The sequence below is a fragment of the Callionymus lyra genome, chromosome 6, assembly GCF_982586985.1.
Source record: "Callionymus lyra chromosome 6, fCalLyr1.hap1.1, whole genome shotgun sequence".
Classification (NCBI taxonomy): domain Eukaryota; kingdom Metazoa; phylum Chordata; class Actinopteri; order Syngnathiformes; family Callionymidae; genus Callionymus; species Callionymus lyra.
The window spans coordinates 15,578,288-15,603,284 of NC_141823.1; the positions used below are offsets into that span (position 1 = coordinate 15,578,288).

Sequence of the window (24,997 nt, forward strand, 5' to 3'; positions counted from 1 at the left end):
ACTTACTGATACTGTATTATGAGCAAAACCAGGTTAAGAAATTGAAGATTTGATGGATTTTATTCAGTTTTAGACTCGTGTTGGTGAATTTAAGACATTTTTTCCCCTTCATTGATTTCATGGATTCCAAACAAGAACAAAGAAATGTACATTTTTCACAACCAAGTTCAACTAAAATTTGGGCAATTACAATTAGCTGGATTAAAATGTACATCCTTGGATTTCCTAAAAATCATTATTTTGAGAAGAGCCTACACAAGCATTTACTGCAGAGAGAATTCTGACCCGCTCAAGTAGAAGAACTCACATTTCTCCGGTCCTTAAAACTTTTCACTGGCTTCCAGTTTCTTTCAGGATCAACTTTAAAATTCTGGTTCTTACTTTCAGATCTATTCATGGTCAGACTCCTCCTTATATCACTGATCTGATCCAGCCTTACACCCCAGCTCGGGCTCTGAGGTCTGTGGATCACAATCTACTGATGGTTCCAGGCACACGGTTCAGGACCAGAAGAGAGAAATCCTTGCAGGCTGTTGCTCCTAAGCTTTGGATCAATCTTCCTCTCTCTCTGTGTTTGATGGATCTACTGACTCAACTTGACATTTTTATTCGTGCAGGCTTTTCCTTGATTTTCTTCAACTCCTGTGTTGTTCTCAGTGTTATCTTGACCTTTTAAGTATATATTTTTTGAGATTTATTTTGATTGTTTAAGCACATTTGTGACCCTGGTCTGGAAAAGCGCTCTATAAATATAAATGACTTACTTTTGGAGTCACTTTACTGAGAACACTTCAAATCTGTTCATCTTGTTTTTGTTGCATTCTTCTCCTCCCTAAACTTTCCAGAAAGCAGACACCATTTTTCAACCAACTCATACGTCCGAAGACTCTCTCAGACGTATCGAGAACTCTTCAAATACAATCTCACGACACTACTACTGCTATTCCTTTACTCTAAACAGGCCTAAGAGAGACAGACTTCTCATTAAATTGCTGTGAACACGACACACTTTGAAACAATGCCACCCCCCAGTGTTTGAAATCCAAAGTGCATTAGTAAAAACCAATATCAACGACGGACTCGGCGGCTCATTTCATACATACATTTATTTTTATAAAAGAAGACAAGTGTCGCAATATTAACAGTTAGAAACGTGAGCCATCACTGGAAAACCACGGTGTCCAACATGGCAGCTAGGCACTGGACGATGTTGGATGTCATCAAAACATCAACATGTTCCTCCAGGTGCCTCTTGGGATCCTAAAAAAAGAAAGGGATGATGAATTAATAGGATTATGTTACAACATTTTAGATGATTTTTTAAGGAATGCATAAATTGGTTTTAAAGCATTTCCATTCTAAACTGTGAGCAGAATACATTGGACTTTTCCTGATCCTTCAAACACATTTCTTAAATATATCACGACTTTTATTCGTAATGTGACACTAACATCAGATGATATAAAGGAAGGAAAAGTAAATCTTGAATGTCATTTACCTGTTTGCCAACGTTCTTGATAGCCAACTGTTCTGGGGTCATCTTGTCTTCTTCTTCAACAGCCTGAATCAAACATGACAGCATCTCATCAGCACATGGGGTTCAGGGGTGCAATTCCTCTGGCAATGGTGTGCAGGCATTTGAACAACTTTCAGAAGGATTTATTTAAACTAATCCTCAATTTATTCACTAAATGTAGGAGATATCTAAAAGGACTTTAAGTTTTATAAATATAAAAAAAAGTACCTTATTGTAGTTCTTGGCCAGCTCCAGCATTTCCTTGACGATGGTCTCGTTGAGTTTGCAGTGCTCACTGTAGTCGGTCAGGGTCAGACCCTCCATCCAGCTCTTCTTGTGCAAGTTCAACAGCATCTAGAAACAAGTGTTGATGGGGGTTATAGCTCCAGAATAAACCAAGTTTTATTATTTCTACCTTCTGCTCCAGCTCGTTTTTCCTGTAGTTGATGGTGATGGAGTAGTAATGTCTGTTGAGTCCATGAATTAAGGCCTGCCAAAGAAGAAAACAATCTTAAATAGCCCCGTAATGAGGAAAATGTATAACAAAAACTGTTCTTCCCATCAACTTTACAGAGTTTATTGTTGATATATAATTGAAAAACTAGACAACAAATTGAAAATAATACATGAATATTCCATTAAAAATATATATTGTGTCTCACTCATGATGATAAAATTGGGTCAAAGATGGTTGGTTACCTGAATGGAGGGTTTGTTCAAATGTCCCAAATTTGATGTAGTCTGTCTTGGTTCGTGACCCAAAACCATCATGTTGGCGTTGATCAATCTAAAGGCATCAATGACAACCTGAAGAACATTATTAAAGGATGTTATTTTCATGGATTGAAATCAAGAGAAACGTTTGTGTAAAACAACAAAAGTAAAAACAACTTCCCCACCTTTCCTTTAACACTCTGGATAGGGTCGACCACAACAGCAACAGCTCTCTCCGACAAGGCCTCGAAACTCTGTTGGGTGTTAATGTCAACACCGGACAACCAGCAGCCGAATCCCGGGTGACTGTGGTACCAGCCCACTACCATCTCAGGCCTGGAGGTTAAAATCAATAATTTAATCCTTCATTCATTTACATCATTGATTTAATTGATTATCTTTTTCCAGATAAAAACATTGAAACACTGGATTCAATTTTTTTTTAGTTTTTACCTGCCAGTCTGCTTTAGCATGTCCAACATTTTGGCCTGGAACACAGGATCCACAGCTTCGACACTCACTCCCTGCAAGAGAATAGCAAGTAGTGTCTTAAAGTGAACAGTTTTACAAGGTAACCATCCAAAAAAAGGGCACAATCTGGTTTAATAGAGCAAGATTATACACAATATTTATACAAGTTAATGATGCTCATTGAGCTATGATAATGTATTCTATACAGTTCCCACTTCAACAATTAGTTAAATATCACTCATTCGCTGTCAAGCTTTGGTGTAATAAAAGTGTATCAGCTTCGGGTTTATACGTTTCAAAGAGTATCCACAGTACTTACTGTTCCTGACTGGGGCATGGCGAAGACATCGATCACTCGCACTGTGTAGTCATCGACAAATTCTCCGAGCATCAATCCCATGACCTCCATTGGTACACCAGCACGCCCGTGTTTCAGCATCTAAAGTAGTCGCATTAAAAAAAAGGTCAAGGCAATGATTTTGACGGGTAATATACTATTTTAATAAGAAGGGTGTTGTTACCTTCAGTAACGCTAATGAGGAAATGTACACCTGCTCTGCTGTATCCACAGCTGGAGCATCTGTTGGAGGGCCCTTTGGAAATTAACAAAAAGAAACTGTTAAATACAGGTATTCATTCTGATTTTCTGGTCAATATGGATAAACAGAATCTCAGCGAGTGACATTTCTGACATATCACAAATAGTGCACATCTATAGAAGATATTGAAGGTAAAAAAAAGGCTTCCATTAAGATCATCTACATGCGTTGAATAAAGACAATAATTTCCAATCGAGAGCTAAGCACTATATAACGGAATATTGATGAGGTATTAAATGTTTGTGTTTTAAGTTTTAAAAAAAAATGCTATATATTACCTGGCCAAGACCTGGCATTCCACCTCCGAGCCTCAACAGTCGGTCCATTTCAGGATCTATGTAGAATGAAGAAAGAAAGCATGTTTAACACGTTACAATTGAGGCCAACTCATGGGATACAATCGATTTACTGCTGTTATTTGGATTATTTCTAATTCTCAATTGTCAAACTGACTGTCTTGTTTCCATAGTTAGCGAGAATAAACTTCTATCACACATTACTAACGTAATTCCGCAGTAGAAACCAATAAGCAGTGTATTCTATAAGCAAGCAAATACATGTAAAAAGTGGCAAAAGATGATAAAACAACTATTACAACGACAGCGACACTCAAATGAGTTAGCATAAGTTAGCATGCCGATGCTAACCTAGCTTCGTCAGTCGCGTACAAAAGATTCATAATATCACTTGAAACTCTCCAGGATTGTTCCGTACGAACCGTCTCTGTTTAACAGTTTGTTCTTATTTACCTGTTGACGAATCGCCTCGATATCTAGAAGTCTATTTTCGAAGAGTAGCAGCCTCACACACAAGCTACAATGAATCAGCCAGAAATGTCCACTGAGGGGAAAACAAACTGCTTCCGTCGCAGAATGACGTCACTTGTTATCGCTTGGGTGCGATGAGCGGATGATGACGCACGATGGTGCTAAATACAACTTTATTGAATCGACGCGTGTTTACAATCAATAAAAAAATCAATAGATTATTTGCAGGAAATGACTCGAGTATAATTTAGCAACACTTTGGTGCTATTCTGGTTTAATTCTCAGACATTTATTTCTTCACAGCTTTAGGCGACCGAGATGTATCCGAGCCAGAGTGACGCTGTCAACCGGAAGCTCTCGTTAGGAAAGTGACCCAGTTTTAAATGGCTACTGCTGCTGTTAATAGGCGGTGGTTCTTCTTCAAGTCGTTTTCCTTATCTTCATATTCGCATCGGAGTGCCTGCATACAGTAGCTCTTTCTCCGTCTAAAAACACACTTCATGCCTAAAGGTAGCCAAATTAAAAAGAATGTATTTAAAATATTGCATACCATTATTTGTCTTAAATGAATTTCCTAAATGAAAACAGGAACGAAACTGCTCGTTGAGATAACAGTAGTAAAACAAACTGAAGTGTTGGTTAATATAAAATCGAACTTCATGTTTAAAATCCTGCCGAAGGCATCTCCAGGAGCAAACCTGTGTTGTTTTTTTGTGTAGTTTGTATGTTCTCCTTGTATAAGTTTCCTCCAGGCACAGTCCAAAAACACACATGACTCTCAATTGTCCAAAGATTATAGAGAGCGAGCGTGTCTTTACTGTATATCTGTCGTGTGATGGAAGTAAATGTATGCCTTTAATATTAATTTCATTACATTTCTTACAGCAACAAAATCAGATTTTGAATTTGACATTGAATTGTTTTACATTGTATTAATGAATTGAAAAAAATAGACTAGCGAATAAATAAAACTGCTTCAAATTTTACAAATTCAAAGTCTCATTTTGTTGCTGTAAAAATTCAGTGTTAGAAATTTATAATCGAAGTGTGATGGCGCAGATTTACTTCCATACTTCTCCTTGGTTGCCCAGATCTTAACGCTACATTTTTTACACATTATTTCATTGACATTTGTTTTTTTTACATTTAATTTTTTTTTAAATTGATCTTTTTTAACATTTAGTTTTATTATTATTATTATTATTGCATTTTTTTACACAATGAAACTTAAAAATCAAACAAATTGTGAAAAAAAACAATGGTGTTTTTTTTCAATGAATGAATAAAATCAGTGTAAAAGTCAATGAGTAAAACAATGTGATGTAAAATTCTAAGTCTGATTTTGATGATGTCAGCAATTCAAATTCAAAATCTAATGGCAAACATTCACTTCCATATACTGACCTCTACCCTGCCTCTTGCCCTGAGTAGCTGGGAAATAATCCAGCACAAGCAGGGCCGTTAAAGGACAGGGTAAGAAATGAGTGGCTTTTTAAAAAAAATGTTTTGGGAAATATTGGAAGTTGAACCTTTATTTATTACAGAAATTGTAATCAAAAATTGTTTATTTCCGATCTTGTATGGCTTATGGTAATGCTTAAAATAAATGTGATTTTTTTTTAAAAAGATGTATTGCCAAACGCCCCGTGACAACTGGAGATATAGTTTTTTAACAGTAAAAGCTGCTAGAAAAGAAATTGAAATAGCGATCTGAAGCTTTAAAAAGTGTAACACACGGAGCTGTTCTCATGCTTCTACAGTCTCAAATTTCAATGTGCAAGAATTTCACTATTCCCACAGGACTCGCAAACCCCGAGGCAAACCACACCATCAGCCACGCTTCTGAAAGAAAAACTTCTCCGTTGGGTTTTGTTCCAGCCAGACAGTTGTCACCTCGTAGAACGACGTACACCATCTCGCGACGGCGGCCAAACGACCCTGCCAGACAGGTCGGCTGGAGGAGTTGGCCGGTTGATCTCTACCAAATTCCTCAGTTTTCTCTCTTGTTGGAGGAGCAGAAACTGATCCACATTCTTCGGTCCCTCCCTCCCCACACCCGTGGGACCTCCTGGGGCCTCCACATATTAAATCCTCCAAGCACTCTTGACCAGGATGTGCTTCCTTGAGATAGGAAACACTCGTGGCAGCACTATCTGGTAATTGCTGAAGCTCAGCGGTTTACTTTTTCTGCAGGTGAGAAACAAAAAGCGACGACAACTTTTTATTTTCAAGATGCATCCATGGACGTGTAGAACTTGAACGCTGAGTAATCATGTTGGGGCGCCAATAGTAGGAGCACCTTAGCTGAGAGACGTGATGGGCAGATGCTGGTGCCATGTTGTCAAACAACAGAAGCGAACCGATGTCAGCAATATCTCGATCAGGGTTGGGACAGTAAGGAAAACAATCAACAAGACATTGTTTACTGTTTGTTCAATCGTTATTGCTGACTCGACGATCTCTCGATCGGCTCTCCCTTGCTTGTGATTGGCTGACGGGTTTCCGTTTATTCAATTCAAAGCCCATTCAACCTCTAGAGGAGAGTGATTTCTGAGAGCTTCTTTAATAAATCAAAGCAGAAGGGAATTGATTTTCACAAGAACAAAAGAGAAACGATGAGATGACCTATTTTACACTTTTGAAAATAGTTCAAAGTACTATGTGATGGAATTCTACATCAGCAGTATTTATAAAACGTGTGGTTGATAGTAGAAATGTTTCAAGGTGTGGGTCAGTTTTAGTGGTTAATATACAAAAAACTCTGCAGAGCAATCATGGGAAACCATCTCCAGGAATTCACTCAGGAATGATTGGACTTTCCAAGAACATCCGACTTGTCTCGTAACTTGATACCGGCTTGAAACCCGAATCCATCCAGCCGGAAAAAAACAAAAAGGGAATATCTGATATATCCAAAGCTAGTCTAGAGTCAGTAGTTTTAATCTGACTCACTACTTTCACCTCATTTCCAAGAAAAGATGTCTTAATAAGGTCCCATGATTGAATTGAGAAATCTCCAACGGAAACTGTGTATCTTCACTAATACTTGAAACTATCATTCCAAAACATTTTCAATGCCACACTCTCCTCTCTGTGCCTGCATTTTTTTAATGCTATTCCACTATATGTGTGAATTTGCATGCTATTCTCTGTGGTGGCCATTTTGTGCGGTATTTGATTTGCGAATGTTTACCTTCTTCTATCACACCTCCAGACATTTGTTTCATCCAAATATGTAAGTATGTTAAATTTGGCAGTAGGGTTCAAAAACACGCTCGGACATTGTCGAAGCAGCTTGTTTCTACATAGTGAAAAATCCTTCAAAAAGTCCATGGATTCAGATGGTGACGCCAAAGTTATCATGTTTCTTGTGACAGGAACAACAATTGTTTTTAGTTATTTTTGCTAAAAGACTGATAGATGAACAGTAAAAAGAGACAATTCAATGAGATAGAACATATTTGAACATTAGTATGTTTATAAATGCTATTAAAAATCCATAAACGTGTGCACAAAAACACTTGTTTTTCTAAGTAAATATATTGTGTCACTTTTAACCGTTCTCCATTTTCCCCATGTGCAAGATATTTACAAGAAATGTCCGACTTCAGCTCTTATGTGATGCACTTAAGATGAAAGCCTCAAACAAAAAAACCTCAATCATTGGTCCCTGATAATCCGGAATGTTGACGTCCCTCCGAGTATTTGTGTGAGCTCGCATCAGCTCCGTTTTATTCTGACCTTTTCTGTTTCCTTCAAGCACATCGTGTGACCGATCCAGAATCTCTTTTGCTTGAAAAGTGCTTCCCAGCATAAGTGCTTTAAGTGAAGTTCCCAATTTGAACAATTAACATTCCCAACGCATCTGAAGTTACAAAACTGTTTTCCAGAAGCAACCACCCTCGTATGTGGCCCAGCCAAAGTAGATAAATTGTGACCGGCGAAAGTGCCAGTTTTTTGTCACTATAAGGAACATGTCAACAAATATACAGAGACCATCAATAACGGTAAAAAAAATGTGGTCAAAGGAACACGTCCTGCTACACACAGTTTAATATGTATAACAGGTAAATGTATACGTTGGGCCAGCAACAGCTCAAGGATTTTGGCCCCTGTAATAATAATAATAATAATGCCGCCACTCTCTGTCCGTGTAATTGTGTCAGGTTTTTTAATACAAGATCATCTGGTTTAAGAAAGACTTAGAGCTAGCGCTAGCTTTACAGATGCGATCCTTCAAGTTTCCTTCATTCTGAGGGACATCTAGTCATGTTTTCTGTAAATATAAAACTGTATAATACATCTCGAGAGACTTTTCTTTTGAGTGCACCTTTGGACGACCATCATTGAAAAATGTTGAAGTAGCATTTAGCATTCTGTCAACATATACTTCCTATGGACTTCTGCTCTAGTATAAAGTAAGTTCTTTAAACAAGTACGTTAAATATTGAAGTTTATTATTCTATTATTCGTTATACATTTTTAGGGGGGTAGTGGGGGGGTAAACTAATGAGGGAGGCTGTTCCTCCCTCTGTGTGGAGACAACACCTCAAAAAAGGGCCCGTGCCGGGGGAGAGTACCGAGGGGTCTTCGGGGGTCAGACTGAACAATATCAGGCTCAGCTTGAATGGTCAAGGAATTTGACTTGAGAATCCTCTTAATGCACTTGACATATGGTTCACGTTACAGACATGAAAGAACACACATTTTTTTCTTCCTCCTCCACAAACTAGATCAGAATATTATATTGATAAATGTATTTAATGAAATGATTGATTGTGGTTGGAGGTTCTAATGGGAACATGCATGAATGGAAGTGATATGAATGATACCACTGACCCGTGCATTTGTGCAGTTCTCACCCTACATACATATCTCCAGTGAGAAGTTGTAGGTGCAAATGAAACGTCGCTGGTGAACATATTGTCATGAAGGCTCTCGTCACGATCAAACCTCTCTCACACACACACACACAGTGTGGGGTGTGTGTGTGTGTGTGTGACCTCCAGCTCAGGCCAGCGCCTGCTTATATTTCATTGCATCCTGATTCTCTGACATGTAGTGTGTCGGATGGGGGAGGGGTGGAAGAGGAAGTGTGTGCGCGCGTGTACTCGCGTGCACGCGCGCGAGAGTGTATGTGTGTGGTTGGAGGAGGTGGGGGTAAAGAATGCTCGGTATGTGCGGACGATACCAACGCGGGAGGGGGAGTCGAATTGTAAACCATTCCAATGGATTCTGAAAACAAGCTTGATATTTAGCGACTTTTAACATCATCGTGTAAAGACTAGAAAACAAGCGATTTTCACGACATTTAAATGTGTATTGCGAGTTTTGATAAATATGATTGGTTGGATCGGTTGGCCCGGAAACCCCCGCCCGGCCGCGCGTGGTCCCGCCTGTAGTAGGTGGGACTGTGGAGCGGCTGCACCAGGACGTCGTAGATCAATGAACTGGACCGGAGGCTCGGTCGATCGCCTGGTGTGACGGTATAGATGTGTCAGTAGACCTATATGCGGGGTCATAGGACAGTTACACACTTGATAAATGAGAACCCAGCGATCAGAATGTGGATGTTGTGAAGCCAGCTAGTTGTGTTTTTTTTTTGTACTGCATTCACCATTTAACCGCTTCCATCTTTGCCGGAACTGCGCCGCGATTTTTCTTTTTTGGGGGATTTAACTTTTAAAATTCGACATCTCAGAAACAATCCAAGATGATCTTCGCCAACCCAGGAAACCCGATGAAGACCACCACTCGTAAGCAGGTAAGCGATCCGACGATTTCCTTTCAGTTCTTATCAAAGCTTTTACTAAAACGATCTTCAATGTACCTTAAAATGACATTGAAGGGTTGGATTCCTTCTCGATACTATGAGGTTTTTTAATGGAATCCGAGGGATAGATGATCCAAAAAATGAGGGCCGATTGGACCCACAGGATGCTGATCCTGTGATAGGCTCGATGGAGGGATGTAACCAGCTGCTGACCCCCATCCTACTGACTTTCATTATCATGTGTCCATATAACCTTGTTTGCTGGTCAATATGCACCACTGCTATTGTACTCCCCCCCCTCCATTTTATAGGTTAATGCATTCTGGGGGGTGAGCTCATGTGCTTGGTGAGCTCTCGCCTGCATCCTCCATTCTGACCTCAGGTGGAAAAGAAAGAGCTAATCCAAGGCCCTTTAGATTGGGATGCAGGTAATGGAGGGGGATGAGGAAAGCAGGGGTGGGGGGGTCTTTTATGGCCATGATTGAAAGTGGATCCCAGTCCCGAGTAAATCTTTTTCATCTTCACGTATATCCGCGATTCATATTTATCAAACCCAGAAGTGCTGGGGAATCATTTCCAGGGCAGAATTGATGGCTGAACAAATCCATTCACACAGGAAATGTCTACATCAAGTCCCGCCTTCTTCACCTTGACTGACAATCTAATGCATATATACACACGCCCCATTTTATTTCAACACTAATGAACCCCCTGGGAAAAGGCCTAACATTTTCACAGGTATTTTGAATCCACACACTAACGTTAAAGAGTGGATGAAGATTTTTTTTTTTTTTATCAGTGTCACATGAGTGCAGAAAATAGCTGTGTTTCTTGTTGGCCTGTGTTTGTATCCATGGCTCTGGGTGCTGGAGCGGATTGTCCTTTGGTTATGGACAGATGGTGCGATTCTGCCATGCTTTGTCTTTGGTCGGATCTAGAGAGGGTTTGGGTGGCTGGGAGCTATTTTAATGAATGAGTAAGAGGAAGGAAATGCTTCACAGAGCAGCATGGTTTTGGCATGGTCCTGGAGAAAATAGGAATTATAAAATACTGCAAGATGGACGACATAAATAGAATATTTAATTACTTTTTAAGGAGTCATTTATTAACACAGCCTTTCAAGAGATCCATCAGTTAATATCTAACATCTGCCTTGTTTAAAGGCGATTGTGATCTTCTTCTTTTTTTTTTTTTTAATCTCCTTGTGATGATATTCTTTGGACCTGGTGCTTAAATTAGAGCTGGTTTCTAACAGTGCGTTCCCTGTGTGCAGTCCTACCCGATGACTCCGTCCAGTCCCAGCAGCAGCAGCAACAGCAGCAGCACAGGCCTGGAGCAGCTGAGCAAGACCAACCTCTACATCCGTGGACTGCCTCCCGCCACCACGGACCTGGACTTGGTCAAGCTCTGTCACCAGTCAGTATGCATGTTTTATGAACGATGCTTTCACCGGGAGGGTCACCCTAAAAATAGAATGGGACACCAACCACACTTAGTAAAACAAGATTCTGCTAAATAAAAATGTGGTTGCAGGCTGTAGAAGGTAGATCATCAGATTAGCATAATGAACATTTCATTGTTGATCTAGTGTTGGAGCTCCTGCTGTGATGTATTATAGAAATACTGTGAGAATAAACTCACTTAAACTTTTAAACACATGCATTTTTTTCCTCAAGAAACCTGTTTCATTCATCTTTTAATATTGCCTCTTGATGTTATTGTTTCTTTTTTGCAGCAGCAGAGAATTAATTAAATGGTTTTAAGAATTATATTGGAAAGATTATCTTGGCTGATCATAATCTCACAAAGCTGCTGCGACAGAAGGTGTTAAATATAGTATTTACAGGGAACGTGTTCTACTTTGGAAGGTGGTATATATCAAGATAGGGGCCATAAATAGAGGTGGGTTTTAGAGAAAATATTATCTTACTTGTAAAGCCCCAGAACATGAGGAGACTGCTGGGTTTGAAATCACTCTTAACTGCCCCCTAGTGTCCGCCACCAGTAGATATTAGAAAATCACCATTTGTTGAATTATATTAATTTAGAATCATATTTTTTAGAGAAATTATACAAACTACCAGTACAACCCTCATGATTCAAGACCACTATATTAGCAGAACTAAAGCTAGAATCCTGTGCTCCATGAGTCGACAGTCCTGTGGCGAATCAATAGGAGCTGGACTTGTTGTACCCATTTTGAAGCTCAATAGCTCCCCTAACACTCCTGTTTCAATATGGGGTGATCGTGACATTATTGCACCTCTGGTACGAGACCTTGGCCTTGGTGGTATCGCCGAAGCTTTGAGTCAAATTGGAGCATCAATCAGAAAACATGCGAGTCAAAGTCTCACCTGAGCTCAGTGAAGAAACTTCCTACTGGATATACCATACATACTCATACATTTATCTGGTATAGTCGTCGATTTGTACATTATTATAAATGTAACAAGGCAAAATGTAACGTATCATAACATAACTTTTAATGGAATTTACAAAAAGCATTTTCACTTTAACATCAGTGTATGAAAGGTTTTTAAACCCCAGGATTGTCATTGAATTGAATTGAAGAATACTCCACATCCATTCAGATAGTTGCTTATGATCAAATGGTTTGTAAAACGAATGAGAATGATGGACAGAATAGGAAAGAAGCTCAGTAGAAGCGAGTCTGAATATTAAAGGAATTTGGACGGATGAGCTCAGGTATTTTGGATGTCATACAGAGTTTCAGACACGGGTCACGAGAGGTGAAGAAGAGAATTCGGGCAGGGCGGAACAGAATGAAGAGTCGGAACAAGAGTGAAAGGATTATAGGACATTAAGGACACCTGCCATATCGTGTGCGTCAGAGATGGTGACAGGAGTTAGAAGTGGCAGTGATGAAGATACCGAGGATGTATTTGGGAGTGACTAAGAAGGACAAGATCTGAAATGAGTAAATCGGAGGGACAGGTTTGGCCATCTCAGGAGGACAAACTGTGGGGATATTGTAACAAAATCCCAGGAAATATGAGAAGATATGGTGGCACTCATTGTGTGTATCATGTATGTAACATGGTGTTCAAGTCTGATGCATGTAAAATGGAACCAAATAACAATCCAGTACTTTGTTAAGTTCAAAAGCATTGTCTTGGGAAAAAGGGACAAACAATAAGTCATTAAGATGAGTTAAGATTATTAGCTTTATTATCAATGACATATGTATTGTTTTATTGAATTCCACATAAAAGTAAAAGCTCATGTTAGGTTAAATAAATGAATAATAATCAAATAAATTGATACAATGATATAATGGAGATATAAGCGTTGATTCACAGGCATATGGTCAGCGCTCTTCGCTCATGGAGCTACAGCAGCAGCAGCAGCTGTTTTTTGTTCTTCCTCCGAGTGGTTGCTGTTTGTCCAAAATGAAAGCTGCTTTGTTTGGTGATGTCATAGAAGGGGCGCGGTCTCTGCGCGGGTTATTAGTTTGTTTCCGTGATCCAGTGAACGCCAAAATAGTATTTAATAGTATTGACGTGAAGATATTTATTAAATACGCTGGTGGTTCAGACTAAATTTATGCTTTTTGCTTTTGAGTTATTCCATTTTATTCTATTTGTACTTAAGCTACTCAATGTAAAAACTCAGAAAATGGCCGGTTAATATACATATTTCATAAATATTTAAATCTGTGAGCTGTTCTCCCAACTGGTGGCCTCGGGAGGAAGGAAGTAACCGTCACACTGCAGTTCATTTTAATAAATGCTACGATAAAAACGGTTAAAGTGGTTTCTTAATGTAGCTAGGCTAACAAATTAGCCTCCTCAACAATGTTCACTGAGATACTGTATATATTTATTTTATTGACATCAATTCAATTAGTCGGTTGTGTGTTGGTGACAATTCTCAATCAATAGTAATATGTTTTTAAATATAAAAAGCTTAAAGAGGAGCAATTGTGGAGAGGATGAGTTTCATTACGGACCGATAGAAGCTAGCAAGCTAGCTAAATCCACCGTCAGACAGAAGCTACTGACCATTTGTCGATCAAACTTCACTTTTTATTCAAGTCTTTTGTTTCATGTTTAGGTATGGAAAGATACAGTCGGCGAAGGCAATCCTGGACAAGACCACCAACAAATGTAAAGGTGCGTAAAACCACTTTCATTTGTTCATTTTCAACCTTTGCAAAAATGTATTGATGAATGTAACTTTTGCCTCAATTCGATTTTACATTATTTATGTTGACGTGTCGTATGTAAAGCACCTCATGACTACTGAATGTCTGAAATATCTAAATACGATGATTATTATCACTATTATTGCACAGCCCTCAGGATATTAACTTCACACGAAACCACATGTGAAGCCTTTATTATATATCAAAGAAGTCATCAGTTTCAGTTTCTGTATTATATTTCAGAAAGCATGAAGCTGAATAATTGTAAAATGTACAAGTCTAACGGTCGAAATGTGATGTTGTCGAAGCTAAATTACCATTGCTTTTTTATAACCGTAAGTAGTCAAATATTTTAATTGGTAACGGCCATGCTGAGCCAGTCTTGGTCCCCCTTGAGCAAGACATCAATTTAAGCAGGTCTAGAGACTTCTCTTTGACTGCAATGTGCTTCCTGCCTATAATACAATTCGTTTTATCTCAACATCCAAGTTGGTCAAACACTATCTGATTACCGGTGAACGCACATGCGTGTAACGCTTTCTGTCCAGTTCCCCAGTGTGTAAAATGCTTCTCTTTGCCACGACAGGTTACGGCTTTGTGGACTTTGACAGCCCGGCAGCTGCTTTAAAAGCCGTACATGCTCTGAAAACCAGCGGCATTCAGGCGCAGATGGCCAAGGTGAGTTAGTATTGAGGGGTGTGTGTTTTTTTGTGCGTTTGTTCTCCCCGCTACGTGATTGTTGTTCTCACAATGCATCCACCAAGTGTGTGCTAGAGAATGACATTAGCGTGGTGGTCACATGTGCTCAGCTGACGAGCCGTTTTTTTTCCCCCGTGACCCCGTTTACGTTCACTGTACCAACCAGATGTCGATTCTTTTGTTTACCACCTAACCTGTCGATGTGTGTCACACGAACGCACATTCATACGGGGGTATACCACTCCCGAGTGTTGGCGGTGAGCGGCCATGCGTGGCGATTTCTGTCAGATCTGCATTGAATCGCCTTCGCCCGTCACTCGGTGGAGCCCTCTACTGAGTGTATTCTGAGATACTTCCAGCTGACACGCAAGTGTTTATGCATCACATCTGTGATGCCTTGTAGTTGGGTGGACTTTCTGCAGATCATCACTTTTTTTTTCATTCCCTTCAGTCTTCCAGCCTGGCATGTGTTTCTGTGCATCAATTCAAGGGTGAGAGTTAATTAATGCAGGGTTAGTCTCTGTAGACCAGATCTGCTTGGAACAAACATGGCAGAGTGCAGCTTGTGTGTGGCAGTAGCTTGGCTACGAGGCTCTCCTGCTGTTTCTAGGCAAGGCTAGAGAGACTCCAGGCCTCTGCAGACGAACACTCGCTCTGTATGTTTGTGTCGGTGTGCGTGTTTGTGCATTGAAAACACTACGATGTGTGTAACCAAATTCCTGTCCCTGCCCCTGATATATTTAACATGGCGTAGATGGCAGCCATTTGTATTGCTCTCTTCAATACAAATGTATTTGGTTTTTATTTTTTGCACATTTGGGAATTTGTAAAAAAAAAAGATGAGAAAAAAGATAAAAATTTCAATGCACATTATATAAGAACATTCAGTACACATTTTCAAAATAATAATATAAACAATAATATCAATACAATAATTAAATAATAATCAGGGGTGTTTATTTGAAATAATTTGGCGATACGACGTGTATCACCTAACAGGGGCAACGATATATTGCGATACTCTAGTAACAATGTTATATTTGTAGTATTGTCCAAGTACTTGACTCTGGTGCAGAATTTACAAACCACACAACTCTTGATGAAGCTGTAACTGCTTTCATTTGTTTTGAAACCAAAATATATGTCCGAACATCAGCTTTTAAAGCTGCTGGAGTCAACTGTATCCTCTCGTCCTCAGTCACACCCCATATCAAGCAGGATTTCATTACTCAAGCTTCGGAGAACTTAATTTTTGCTGCTATTTTGGGGACGGAAGTTTTGTATTCAAATGTTAACTATAAATTTTAAAAAAAAGAATTCATTTATTTTATTTTACAGACAATTGAAATGTAAACCATAAAATAACTATGACAAAAAATAGAATTTGATTTGAAAGCCCAAAATAAGAACTTATAACAAATGCAAAAAACTTGAATCGGTGCTGTGGAATAATGATTATTGTCAGTATCATGAAAAAAACAATTGGAGTATAAATATTTTCTCACACTACTAATACTTATGGTAAAAGATTAATAATCAAACACAATAAACATTAGTACATGTAGAAACCCTAAAAATAAATTAAAAGTCTCTAATTAGACAATATTCTACCTTTGTAGATGTTTTAACATGATTTAAAAAATAATGTCAGACATTAATCTCTACTTCTTTTTACAGCAACAAGAACAGGATCCTACAAATTTATATATTTCCAATCTGCCTCTTTCTGTGGATGAGAAAGAGCTGGAGAGCATGCTGCAGTCCTTCGGCCAGGTCGTGTCCACGAGGATCCTCAGGGACTACAGTGGCAATAGCAGAGGCGTCGGCTTCGCCAGGTTAGTCATACAAGACAAAGAATAATAAGAATAACTCCCTCTCATGTGTTTGCCGACCCCGCAGTGAATCAAGACCTTCAGCAACGCATTGAAACTTAACGTGTCACGGAAAAACATGATTAAATGCTCCAACAGACACACACTCTTGGGTCACTAGATATGCTTTATTATAACTTTATGAACACAGAACTGACACTACGACTAAGAATTACTAAGCCAGCAGACAAACAAAGGTGCATCTTCTGTATTTACATTTCAGTCAACAAGTGAAAGCAAACACGCTAATGTCAACTAAGCACACGGAACCTTTACCTTCCTGAAGCTTTTGACCTGAACTGAGAAACTAAATTATCGTACTACATCTTTATTTTGATGATTTTCAATATAGGTAAATAAAGAAAGGTGTTTTTCTTTCAAATATTTGACAGTTTTGCTGGACCTCAATCATTAGACTAGAAAGTGGAATTACTACTGAATAATTGCAGGAAGCAGAAAGTAAATTCATTTATGTGAATTACATAAGTACATCGGCAACATTTAAAAAATATCCAACAAGGCTGTCATTTTAAGTTATTTTGTCCTTAAGGAAAATAACTTAAAAACCTTTGGATGTATTTAAATGAAATTTCTGGTAAACATTGATATTTGGTAAAAGAGGGATTTCCTTATTTCATATTGATTTATGAACAATTCTTGAATCATGGAAGCAGTCAGTTTATTTGACGTGTGTTTTTATAATGACTGGAGGAATGAGGTCATGGTTGAGGAATAGACACATTATAACATCATGTTAAATTCATATTTTTTGTTTTTTACACAAATTATTTAAATTATTTTCACATAACATAACATAAACGACATAACAAAACTTCCATTAACAAAAAACCTTAATAATCTACATGATTGGAGCATCATTTTTTATACTATCAATATCAGTACAAGTATTTTGGATTTTTAGAATTAATTTGTTTGACGGCCCCTCAAAACACTGACCCATATCCCCAACAAAAGAAGCAGTAGAAAGATTTAAATGCATCGCTTGTTGAGATCTACATCTACTGTTTCATCATAAGGATAAATGACAAGTTGCTATATTAATTTACCTTCAACCTTGTGTTCAGGATGGACACAACAGAACAGTGTAACGCAGTAATCTCACATTTCAACGGGAAATTCATCAAGATTGCTCCAGGAACTATGGGTAGGCAACAGCTTCTGGTTCATCAAAGGATTGTTTGTGCGGCTTTTTAACTTTGCTCTGCCTCCTCCCACAGCTCCGTCTCAGCCCTTGTTGTGCAAGTTTGCAGACAGTCAGAGGAAGAAACACTCTCACGGTGGATTTATTCCTAATGGACAGACGGATCTCAGACTAGTGCGTGTCCACAATTTTCTAACCACCCATGAACAACTGTCAACTCGGCATAACTAAATGTATGAACGTCTGATTTCGACAGGGTGCTATGACTTTGACCTACGACCCCTCATCAGCAGCTCTACAGAACGGGTACGATGATGAACATGTAAAAAGCATATTAACGAAATGTTTCTGATAAAAACTTCCCGTTCTCTCCACGACACACAGATACTATCCTTCCCCGTATCCAGTCACCAACAGGATAATGACTGTTCAGCCGACAATGTCTCCCTACATGTCTCCCGTCTCTGCTTACCAGGTACAGCTCGTTTCTGTTTGTAACTAAATCTTCTTCCAAAGTCATATTGGTTTCTCTTTGAAGAAGATGTAGGAATGTTACTTGTGCTCCAGGCCACCCGACATGTTATCCGCTCAGATCTTTGTGACGTATGATGAGTCGATCATGCAAGAATTTAAAAAGTTGCCTCATATCGCTGACTTGGAGTATTGTTTTTATTTGTATTACAAATGAGGAAGCCGTATTATGACCACGGACAAGATTGTGGGTTGAAATGTTCCTGCCATAAGGTCTGTGAAGAAAGATTTGATCATAAACCAGAGAGTCCAATAGTAACATCGACCTTTACTGAAATCTTCTCAGTAATTTCATAATTATGTCCAAGAACTGCAGGATCTTTTCATCCCTCGGTACGATGCTGGAATTGTTCGTTCTTCACACACTTTAGACTTAAATTTAGCTTTAAATGGCTGCCGTTTATCACTCGTGATGTGCACACGATTTAAGGAGAGAGCAAAGAGAGGGTCTTTGGTTTAGTGACCAAAAGAGCTCATCGATGCTTATTGCAAAACGGGGACATTGAGTCCTCGCTGGGATATGAGTAGGCTGGGATGAGAATTAGCTCCTCTGGGTCTGAGACTTTGGTCCCCAGATACAAGCAGTCAAAATAAGATGAGCTTCTTGACGCTTTCCTAGAGGTCAAGTGAGGAGCTCAGTCATTTGAAGGAGACTCATAGTGCTACACCTACACATCTAGAGAAACCAGTTTATTTTCAGGGTGATTCCTGAACCCCTTTCTTGAGAATGGTTCACCTCGAGGGAGACCCATGGCACAGTGGAAAGGGAAAGACCATGTTTTAGACTTTATACTAGGAGTACATTGGTAGAGGTTTCTGTGGAGAAGAAAGTCTGGGCCTCTTTTTAGCCTCTTGTTTTTGAAATACAATACGACATAAAATAATGACAAAAAGTAAGATTTGTCATAAAAAACGTTTTTGAAACTAAATTTATTTTATGAATTCACTCTTCTAACAACAATCAATCAAAAACATCTTTTACATTTTTACTAGATACAAGTTAAAATTGCACGAGAATATCACAACTCCCCGTTTCACATTTAATAAGAGAAAACGGTTTAGAGGTTGTTTTTTGTGCAGTGCAGCATACATAAAAAAAGAGGTCCCATGACGATCCAGCATCAAAGCGTGACTGTGAAACAATCCACTGTAGTTCCAATTTTTTTAGGACATATAGATTGACCCACTGCTGTTAGAATTGACCCAGTGACCTAAATTGAGACGGTGCAGTGATATAAGGCAGATTAAGTCAAATCTTAATTAAACCCAAAGTCATTTAACAGTACGACGTCACCCTCACTATAGTCGGGCATCCTTGCACTCGCATCCTGAATATCTTCCTTTCCCTTCCACCTCACTGAACCCTCGGCCCACCTGACGGGCAGAGGAGCTCCAGCTTTTAGCCGACCTTCCCTTCCCTCTACTCAATCGTGAAATTGACCCCCATCTCTCTTCAAATCCAAACTTTGGGTGTTTGTCTGACCTGATTCTAATGCTGCCTTTACAACGTTATTTTTTCCATCTTCAGCTTCTTTATTAGTGTTCTGATGTTCATTATCGTTTGCTTAAATAGGAAGAAAATGGCCCATGAACTAACAAACGATTCTCCCTTCTACTTTCATCAGGTCCAGAGTCATTCTTGGGTGGCACATCAACCATATATCATGCAACACCCGGTAAGACACGCTGCCTCTTTACTTCCCTGCTCTCTCTTTCTTTCACTCCCCACACCCCTTTCATCTGTGTGCAGGAAATGGGTGTGTGTCGTCGCTAACGGTAACCATGACGTTATTCTGACTAAGATGCTAGTGTTACTGGCAAAGTAAAAAAAAAAAGTAGAAATATCCCTAAGTAGAAGAAGAAAAAAAAAAAGCTTGAGGGGAAATGTCCGGCATGTTATTTCAATTGCATCCGTCCTTTTGTGTGTAATTGTGTGCGTCTGTGTGTGCGTGTGTGTGTGTGTGTGTGTGTAATGGAACAACTACAGACATTCAGCCACCACCCCTCCCTCTCTCTGGATCCAGCAGGAAATGCCTGAAGCAGAGACAGTCTTGTGATTCTTTGACTCTTCCAACAGATGGTTTCCAGTGGAGCAAGTGTCTGTGTTCATCTACCCATCCCCCCCTTTTAACAAGCAAACACTTAATTTCTTTCTTCACAGATCTAGTGTCATAACTGACACTTATCATCGGCACTCTGGAATGATTTTTTAACTTTCAATGCCACTTATACTTAACCACTGTTTTTAATGTTATATTCTTATTTTTCACAAGGTAATCCTTATAACGTCCTTTTTTGTTTTATTATAGGCTCCGGTTATGTCGCCATCTGTCGATCCTTCCATGCCACTGCACCCTACAGCCATGATTACTCAGCAAATGGGTCAGCTTGCACTGGGCAACACTGGAGCGGTGAGTCCTGTTCTTCTCTTACAATCATCACATGAAGACCTTCATTTCTATTCGGGCTACTTGAGTGAAAGGATATATTGGGCCCCAAAATAAATCCGGCACTGATGCCATTTTCCAGCTGCTGCGTTCCGCCTTGGATCTCTATGAACTCATGTATTTCTCTTCGGTCTTGTAAAACATATTTTTAAACATAAATGCATGTACTTTCTTGTAATTTGTAGTATCAAGTGTTGCCAACATTATTTTTTACATTAACACGTTTAACTTCATTTTCTATTAATTTACAATAAACATGTTGTTCATTTCATCGTAAGTAAGCAAACTTCATAATGAAAATCATAGTTTTGTCATCATTTAACATATAAATATATACTTGTAAAATAAGTAAGTAAGTAATATATAATTATAAAAATGTTATTTATGAATATAAATATATTGAAATTATATTTTGCCTAAAAACTCTAGACATCTTTTAATAATTTGTAGTATTACACGTTTTTAAATCAATAGATAAATAAGAACTTGTGAGTAAGTAAGTAAGTAATTTTTATTTGTATAGCGCTTTTCCAGACCAGGGTCACAAAGTGCTTAAACAATCAAAACAATATTCAATAAAGTATATCATTTAAAGGGCAAGATAAAACTGATAACACAACAGGAGTTCCAGAAAATCATGGAAAAGCCTGAACAAATAAAAACGTCTTTAAGATGTTTGTTGAAGAACTTGTTTGTCCGTTAACACCGTTTTCTCACGTCACAAGTCTATTCTCAATAATGTCTTGATGAATATATCTAAAAACTGACAGCAAAACGCTGTAATGAGTTAAACTCTTCAATTAAAACTCCAATAAAAATGTTTTAATTTGTCTTCCCACAGTACATCGCAGCCAACGCTGGTGTCCAAGGAGCCTACATGCCTCAGTATCCCCCCCTGCAGGCCGCCCCTGTAAGTGAAAATGAGTTGTTTTTTTTATCCCTTTTGTGTAAAAGCACAAAAGACATTTGGCAGACGACTTCAAAACCCCGGAGGCTTTGAGTCATTTTTTTGCAGTGGTCGCTGCCATAAACCATCAATTATCGCACACACTAATAACACGGTTTATTATCACACTGAAAGACGACGTGTTCTTTTCCAGGAAAACGGAACGCAGCAGCAAGTGGATTCTTCTAACAACTCTTCCCCCTACAGTCAGCTCGGCAAGTAATCGCAGGTACAGACGGACGTCTTTACATTTCTCTCATCGATTAAAGGGTCGTTTTGAACAACGTACACAGTCAAAACGAACGAGATATTTATCATCCTAAAACTTTTCATTTTAATCAAATCCAATATTTGCTGCATTAGTTATTTCTAGCGTTCGCCTGCAGGAGTTTTTCCACGGCAAGTTATCTCCCTACATCTTGATCATTCTCCTGGTCACAACCATCCTCCACGATTACCACACCAATTATTCAAAAGATTGTTATTTATAGCAAAGGAGATTATCTTTGTGATATGAAAGTAAGTCAAAAGGAAACATTGAGCAACAAACATTGAAAAGCACTTCAGAAAATCTAACCTTGAGTTTTTTTGACTCGGGTTCAATGTCACATAGTTAAGAATAAAATACCACATGAACGATTATATAGCTTTTATAATATAGTCAAGATTTAGTTCAAGCACATACTAGTGGCTCAAATCAAACAAATATCAATAAAACCAGAAAAAAATATGAAATGTTCACCAGGAGGTTGTGGGTTCAATCCCGGCTCTGAATAAGATTTTGTCGTGTCTCTAAACAAGACTGTTTCCTGCTTCTGATGGTGAGCTGGCTCCCTGCATTGCAGCCTACTCCCATCAGTTTGTGGTTTTCTTTGTAAATGGGTGAACGTTGTTGGAGAAAAGCATCTGCTAAATGCAAGAATATCTATCAAGGGTCTTCAAACTAATGGTCTCTCTGTGTTTCCAGGCTGATTTTTAATTTTATGAATCAGAGGAAAGTTGCTGACAACATCAAAGTGACATCATAGCTGTGGACCTCTTTGATTGGACCAGGACTTTTTTTGCACAGCCTCAACCTTTGTGGTGAAAAAAAAAAAAAAATGGTGTAAATGGACTCAAGCTGTCGGGCTAATCAAAAAAAAAAAAAAAAAAAAAAAAAGATTTATTTTGATAAAAATGAACATGTTCTTCTTTTTCTCTTTTTTTTGAGGATTCTCAAACAAAAGCCAGAGGACCCCAAACATTCCCCGCCCATAACCCCACTTCCACCATCCATAGTATGACGTGGTATTTCGTGCATGAGCTTTTGTTCCACTCATCTGTGATTTGAGATATTTTATTCGTGCAAACCTTGTTTCTTAGCTGAAGCCTAAACTTTGTGTGTTTGTCACTGAATAGAATCCTGATACAGGTAACCATTTCATTAGGAATTATCAAATTTATTATTGGAAACGGTGCCTTCCTAACGCCACATCGAACATTCACCATTTCTCATGGAACGTGATTTCCTGTCATGTTTCTACTCGGCTGATCCAAGTGTGTGTGTGTGAGAGTGTGTGAAATCATCGAGTGATCCGCTATCTGGTCTTCTGGTTGCAATAAAGACAAAAGAGAGTCCAGCTGCAATACTGAGAAAAAAAGAACGGTGACAAAAGTCGAAACAAGGTAACTCTTGTTTTTCTTCCTTTTTTTAAAAAACAAAACTCTAGAAATGACATGAGCTGTACTTTTCTGAAACCTATGGAATTTAGGTTGAACACCAAACAGGCATCTTTCAGGTTGGGTTTTTGATTTAGTTTTGTTTGCTATTTTTTTTGCGGTCAGTGTGACCAAAGATCTACCTCATGGTTCTGAGTCTGCTGGTGTCGTAGGGTTTGCAGGTTGAGCCCTGACCGCCAGCGTGGATGAAGCAGAACAACAGCCACGCTCAGGAGCTGGCTCAATAGAACTTCTACCGTTTGTCACCCACATGCAGCATTTTATCTTCCTCATTTTTAAAGACGCATGGTTCTCCACCTCACTTTTGTTGTCATCACTTTTTTGTTCCGTGTGTGTGTGTGTGTGGTTTTGTTTTTTTTTGCCAAGATCACGTTTTTCTTTCCGTTTTGATGCTCCATTTAGAGAACTTCTAGCCTTTCCTTTGAATAGTTGGCTTGAACAAACAAATGCAGGTTACATGCATTAGGATTGTTTTTTTTATTTTTTATTTCTGCCTTTTGTTATTTCACTTTAAAGATTACCTAAAAGGTGAAATTTGTGTGTCAATGTTGGGTCAGCTGTGCACACAAAGATAGAGCAAATTTAAGTGAAAAGAAAACTATTTTAACAAATTAATAATCATGGTTAAACTCCACATGGAGGGTGATGCCTGGTGGACGCCTGACACTACAGTGAAGAGCTTGAGAACTATATGTGTGGGTTTCTTTTGCCTTTTCTACCTGAATTTACCGAGTGAAGCTGTAAGAAAAATGGTCGCTGTCGCTTTATTTGATCAATACTGCAGCAGTAAAAATGCTCTCAAGATGACACAAAACTTGGACCTTCATGGCAATTTAAAAATCTGAAAATGTATTGTTAAAAATGCTGAGAAAAAAAAAAGATATTGTAAATCTTTCCTTCCCCCCTTGTTGCTTCCCTTCACCCTCAACCGATCCTGGAAAACAATCATCTCCTTCCTCCCTTCTTTGAAAACATTTGAAATAATGCCTAATAAAAGTCTTCTCTTTCTCAGACTCCACTCCTGACTCTATTTATTTGATGTCCACCTCCTCACCGATGTCAGTTTAAACATCATCAATACTTATTTTATTGTTGAATAAGTAACGTCGCTTTTGTTAGGGCAACGAACAACCCAAAAAAAAAGAACAAAATACTTTTAAAGTTTTAAAAAAAACAATGTTAAATTGTGACAAAGAAAAATCAGAAACATGATCCTAACAGATATTATGAATTTGTTAAGATAATTCTAAAAAAATAAAATATAAAAGGTGTCTTTAAGACATATTCAAAAAATGATAACCAGAATTTAATTAACGTACATTATTTAATAATGTGTATTAAAAATGTTTTTTTTGTTAATAATAGCAAACTGTTATTACTGTTTAACGTTAAATTAATTACATTATTCCACTAATTCCCTCAGGAGGGTCATAGGGTGATTCCGCACAAAAAAAACACTAATGAAAACATGCATATTCAGAAAATGTAAAAACGTGAAACCTTTATAATAGATAAGTAAAGGAATTATTATTATTTAAAATTGAAAAGAGAAATAATCTTCTGCTTAAAATAACATATCAAAATAATATAGAAATATATATGTTATAAAAAACGATA

General features: G+C 38.4%; 2 protein-coding genes across 2 annotated transcripts; one reads left to right on the plus strand and one right to left on the minus strand.

Annotated features, from left to right (window-relative positions):
* Positions 1-1,089: 1,089 nt before the first annotated feature.
* Positions 1,090-4,147, minus strand: psmd14 (proteasome 26S subunit, non-ATPase 14). Its single transcript, XM_087793884.1, has 11 exons — positions 4,050-4,147; positions 3,579-3,634; positions 3,223-3,294; positions 3,021-3,140; positions 2,684-2,754; positions 2,416-2,566; positions 2,216-2,323; positions 1,932-2,006; positions 1,745-1,870; positions 1,499-1,561; positions 1,090-1,260 (listed from the first exon to the last, which is right to left on the minus strand). The coding sequence occupies exons 2-11, from the start codon at positions 3,624-3,626 to the stop codon at positions 1,162-1,164; spliced, it is 933 nt and encodes a 310-aa protein (XP_087650010.1). The 5' UTR covers positions 3,627-3,634; positions 4,050-4,147; the 3' UTR covers positions 1,090-1,161.
* A 5,342-nt stretch (positions 4,148-9,489) lies between these two features.
* Positions 9,490-24,398, plus strand: rbms1a (RNA binding motif, single stranded interacting protein 1a). The gene is made up of 14 exons (XM_087793887.1): positions 9,490-9,831; positions 11,114-11,256; positions 13,915-13,973; positions 14,592-14,683; positions 16,382-16,539; positions 17,661-17,740; positions 17,814-17,911; positions 17,994-18,043; positions 18,122-18,212; positions 19,894-19,944; positions 20,578-20,679; positions 21,557-21,625; positions 21,816-21,890; positions 22,629-24,398. The coding sequence occupies exons 1-13, from the start codon at positions 9,781-9,783 to the stop codon at positions 21,882-21,884; spliced, it is 1,113 nt and encodes a 370-aa protein (XP_087650013.1). The 5' UTR covers positions 9,490-9,780; the 3' UTR covers positions 21,885-21,890; positions 22,629-24,398.
* Positions 24,399-24,997: the final 599 nt, after the last annotated feature.

Bases quoted from the DNA above. Each gene is read 5' to 3' on its own strand.
- psmd14 (XM_087793884.1), bottom strand. From the start codon at position 3,626: ATGGACCGACTGTTGAGGCTCGGAGGTGGAATGCCAGGTCTTGGCCAG. The intron at 3,141-3,222 runs GTAACAACACCC...CGACTACTTTAG, and splicing joins CCTCATTAGCGTTACTGAAG to ATGCTGAAACACGGGCGTGC. The intron at 1,261-1,498 runs GTAAATGACATT...TTCTTTTTTTAG, and splicing joins TCAAGAACGTTGGCAAACAG to GATCCCAAGAGGCACCTGGA.
- rbms1a (XM_087793887.1), top strand. From the start codon at position 9,781: ATGATCTTCGCCAACCCAGGAAACCCGATGAAGACCACCACTCGTAAG. The intron at 9,832-11,113 runs GTAAGCGATCCG...CCCTGTGTGCAG, and splicing joins AGACCACCACTCGTAAGCAG to TCCTACCCGATGACTCCGTC. The intron at 18,044-18,121 runs GTACGATGATGA...CACGACACACAG, and splicing joins TCAGCAGCTCTACAGAACGG to ATACTATCCTTCCCCGTATC.